We start from the raw sequence: 4,509 nt of genomic DNA, 5'->3' as shown, positions 1-4,509 counted from the left end.
CTGAACTTTTAGAAGTGTTTTTTTGGAAGCAAAAGACTTTTCTAAGGAGCTGCTGGCAGAGCCATAAGTGTCTGCTTGCTGTAACAAATGTGCTGACAGAGCCACGGGGATTAAGTCACCAGGGTAATGTTATAATAGAATTTTCACTCTGGCCGTCATGGGCAAAGAGATTTGAAGTTTCTTTCCCCTGAAATGCTTCCAACTGCTTGCCAGAGAGTGGGAATGAGCTAGTGCGAAGCTATGCACGTAAAACCTTAACCTGCGAAACACTGAGCAAAAAATATGTTGAAGCAAGAGCATCCGGCTTTGGGCTACTTCAGAGACTGCTGGGAGTGGCTCTCCACACCCTGCCTGTCTCTCCCCACCCTCCCCATACCAAGTGACAGCTACTGGTGACTGAATCAGACCCTGAAATGGGTCAGGGATCCTCAGCAACTAGTAGAGCCACGTTTGCCAGTTCTACAGACAACTGCAAAGGACAATTCACTCAGATTTTCCAGGGACTTGGCTGAAAAGCACGAGCTCATCCATGACAGACACCCGAGGAGCCTTCTGCAGCTTTCAACAGGTAGACGACATCTCTGCAGAGTCCCTGCCACGGCCGGGGCTGCTGGGACAGGCCCAGGGCAGCAGTGCTTGCTGTCACCACACTATCTTCATAAAAAAAGAGCCCCCCCAGCCTCCCCGCAGCCCTGCACAGGGCAGGATCCCAGAGACCCTGAGTTCCACTGGGGTCACTGGGACTCATTTCTAACAGTCCCCAAGTCTGTTCAGCACCCAGGAAGAGGGAGAAATGGCTGTACCTGTTGTTAGGGACAAAGAGCTTAAACTCCCGGACATGGGAAGAATCCTTAGAGAGGATGATGTGACCTGTGAACTGGCCTGGGGAAAACCAGAAGGGGAAGTCTGGTGGCTCATTCAGCTGGAACTCAGCGTGGATCCTGAAAGGAGAAAGGAGCCGTCAGCTGTGGTACCAGGAGAAGAGACTGGACCGTGTACGGCAGGTGACAGCAGGGAGATGTTATCTCCAGGCTACGGAAACTATGAAGCTTAAACTGGGACAGAGGATCAGTTCAAAAACCTTTTCATGTCACACAGTGAGAGGAGTAAAAGACTGGAGCAGATCCCCCGGGTCAGGCTCATCTCCAGTATCCATGCCTTTTGGAACTGGGCAGTAAGTGTCCATCCAGGAGGGATGAATTACATTCTCACTCCTTGAAACACAGGAACAGACTAAGACCCCTTCAACCTCCTTCCAGCTTGTCAGGCAAATAAAAGCTGTGTGTAACACTCCCAGTAAAGCCAGAGAACCGTTGCCCAGACTCTCCCCCTTGGTTAACCGATTGCCCCCCAATTAACCACAATCTAACAAATTTCTGGCTCATCAGACTCTCCCCTTTCAGCCAGGGATAGCTTCAAACCAAGGGTGATGGAGAACGGCTGCTGTCCTGCATCTGGGCAACAGTCCCCGCCTCACCAGGGCCTCAGGGACACTGGGAGCACGAGGGCCCTCTCAGGCACCAGCAAAACATCACACACGGGCAAGAGCTGGCTGTGAACCACCCTCTTCCTCCAACTGCTTTGCGTCCCTCCCAGCCAGGACACATCTGATCTGGCTCGGGGACACGACTGCACAACACGCTCACCCTCTGCCACAGGCTCGCAGCAGCCTTTTCCGCTGCCCTGAGACACAGAACAAAACCAGAAGTGCCCCTGCGCCCTCCTCTGACACCCGGACCCCCGGGCTTACCTGAAGGCTATGGTGTAGTAGAAGGTGCTGATGGCCTGGATGCAGGCCACCGCTCCCTGCGGGGCGAAACGGGTTTTGACGAAGGGCCGTGGGTGGAACATGCTCAAAAGCCTGTGGATTATGATCTAGGGACAGAATTGTCAGAGAGCAAAAATGAGAACAGCTCCCCCAGCACAAGTCAGCTGCAGCTCTAAAGTAACTCCCCTCCAGTTCAGGAAGGCAGGAGAACTGCTAGGATTTAAAAATGAGCTCAGAGACCAACTAAGCACCAGCCAAGGAGTTAAAGCAAGAGGCTGCTCATAAACCCATCCTCATGCTTCTTACGCTATTCCCATTGTCTGCAAGTTTCCATCATCCCAGTTGGCTGAATATCCGAGTAGGGTAAACTGACCTACGCGGCTGCCTCCATCAAGTCAGCCTTGTCTGCCCGTGACAGACACCCAGAGCTCTGGCTGCTCCAGCTTTATCTCCAGTTTTGCAGATGTGCTCCTGGCTGCACGCTGCAGCCTTTCTGCCCTCTTAGAAAGTCCAGGGAGACAGAATACAACAGCCTTGTCCACTCCAGGGACCGCTGTGATTCACCTGGGCTGGCGGGCAGAACATTTACACAAACTACCTCCCAGGTATGCTGAAACTGAGTTGTATCTCTCACCTCTTTGCCCTTGGGAGGCGGAGGGTAAAACCTGTTATTGGGAAGATACCCTGTGAAGATGTTCAGTTCACTGGGAATTATCCACCATGGATCCCCAAGATCCAGCTTGTCCTTTGGAGGAAGAAAGGCCTTAAACTGCCTGGCAAGCAACGTGCTCATGGGCACTGCTGGGGCAGTCCAGTTCCTCAGCCCAGACAGAGCGACATGCGAAATCTGTGAACAAAAAGACACTATCAGTGCTTATCCCAGCTGATGTTACCAGCCCACGGGACGCGTTTATGCCCGAATTTCTGGCCACGCATGATACCTACTCCCAAGAAACCATCTTTGCTCTTTGTCATCGTTTCCATGACCAAGGGCTGGAATTTAGCCACAACGGACAACGTCTCCCCGCCTGGATCGGGCGTCTCCTCCTCTTCAAATTCTGAGATGGGAGCAACCCCTAGACAACGGGACGGGAATTTAAGCAGCTGTTTCCCCTCCTTCCCCTTTTAAGCAACTGAAGTGATTACGCTTTATTCTGGCACACCCAGGAGCACCAGGAGTCTCCCAGCTGTCCCTGTGCCCTCAGACCCACCCCAGAGACCAGCCTGGGCTGCACCAGTTGAAGGGGCTCCCTCCTTTTAGGGGACAACTCTCTAAAGCCCATGGCTCAGTCAGGCAGCCTCACTTCACCCAGGAGGGATCAGAACACAGGCTTTAGCCAAATTATTACAGCCCAGACAAACAACCATCTGTGCTGCCAGCTCCCCTGTCCATTATCACCACACCTCCTCCTGCCTGGCACCACCACGGGACATTTGCCATGCGCTGATGTGGTCTCCAAACACCATCTCTCTGAGCGGGGCTGCTACGGCCGCAGGAGAGGATGGACGAAGTGCTGTGCCTCACTAACAGTCCTGGCCTAGCGCGGGCTGAGCTGTGTTTGTTGCATTCACCCATCCCAAATCCCCTTTAAGCTCTGGACAAAGTAACTTATGTACTTTGCTAGTCCAGCAATGGGATCTGCCGTCTTAATAAAAACGCTTTGTGAAAGCCGTGTCTAGTGCTTAAGCCTTTTCAAAACATGTAAAGCTCAGCTGCCTCTTGTCATGTAAATAAGACCCAAAACGGCACCCAGAAAAAAATAAAGACACAAATAAAAACCATTGAGTGTGCTATCTATGGCTTTGGCTCGGTCTGGGCACAGTGCTCCGCAAGGCACATGACACCTACCCGTCAGCTTCTCAGCTATCGGCTTGAACTCCTCTGGACTGAGGTACAGGTCGTTGTTTGTGTCCAGAGAAGAAAAGAGAAACAGCCCCTCATTTCCCAGAGACTTCAGTGCCAGCTCCTAGTTCAGGGAGAAGAGGCAAGTGAGATTTCATTCCAACCTCATGCAGAAATTCGCTCCGCCCTGCTCAGCTCCAGGGCTCATTTACATTCTTTCCAGCGCACAAACAGCGCCATCGAATCGAAAGATTAACGCCCCTTGGCAGGATTTGGTGCTGTTTACAACAGGGGTCGGTGTCCAGGAACTGCTGGCATGAGCACATTAAAACTGCATCTGGCTGAGTAATTCAAATGGAATCATTTGCTCAGAGTCGGCCTCAAAGTCTTTGGTTAGAAAAGCTTCCAACTTTTTTTTTTCCAGATAGTTAGTCCTAAACTTGCTGATACTCCAAGCACAGGGAGATGGGGGCTTCTGTCATCACCTGATGCGCACTGAAACAAAGACAGCCAAATACGTGACTGCCCACGTTACAAAAGCACGAAGGAAATGCACTGAGCCCTCGTAACTCTGCAGAGAGCAGCGTCCTCTGCATCGGCCCTGAGATGGTGCAGCATTACTGCACACAGCCATCCGGCTCTGGTCGGGTTCCAAGTCTCCAGCCTCAGCACTGGATGGAGCATCTCCCCCTCCCCTGCTGCCTGCCCACCCACCTAGGGGAGCCACGAACCCCAGGCTCTGCTCCAGACTCTCCTGCAAGATCCCAGCCACCCCGTGCCTCAGCTGCTCCCCCTGCAAAGCCCACGCAGGGATCACTGAGTGGAAAACACTGCTGAAACGCAACATCTCCCCTGGAACAGCCCCAGGAAGGCTCTTGATGCTTCTAGTCATTTCCAG

General features: G+C 52.6%; 1 protein-coding gene across 1 annotated transcript in view; it reads right to left on the bottom strand.

The window, feature by feature from the left end:
• Window positions 1–3,735, bottom strand: part of SEPN1 (selenoprotein N, 1) — a gene marked incomplete at its 5' end in the record, with an annotated part of 8,803 nt that extends 5,068 nt beyond the window's left edge. The window contains 5 exon segments of the mRNA XM_010135592.1: window positions 804–941; window positions 1,751–1,875; window positions 2,403–2,615; window positions 2,714–2,844; window positions 3,618–3,735. Of these exon segments, the coding sequence (XP_010133894.1) occupies window positions 804–941; window positions 1,751–1,875; window positions 2,403–2,615; window positions 2,714–2,844; window positions 3,618–3,735 (725 nt within the window).
• Between the last annotated feature and the right edge of the window lie 774 nt (window positions 3,736–4,509).

Source organism: Buceros rhinoceros, unplaced genomic scaffold (genome assembly GCF_000710305.1).
Source record: "Buceros rhinoceros silvestris isolate BGI_N320 unplaced genomic scaffold, ASM71030v1 scaffold24804, whole genome shotgun sequence".
Taxonomy (NCBI): domain Eukaryota; kingdom Metazoa; phylum Chordata; class Aves; order Bucerotiformes; family Bucerotidae; genus Buceros; species Buceros rhinoceros.
Note: the sequence above shows the minus strand (reverse complement) of the source record. Positions and strands in the feature narration are given on the sequence as shown.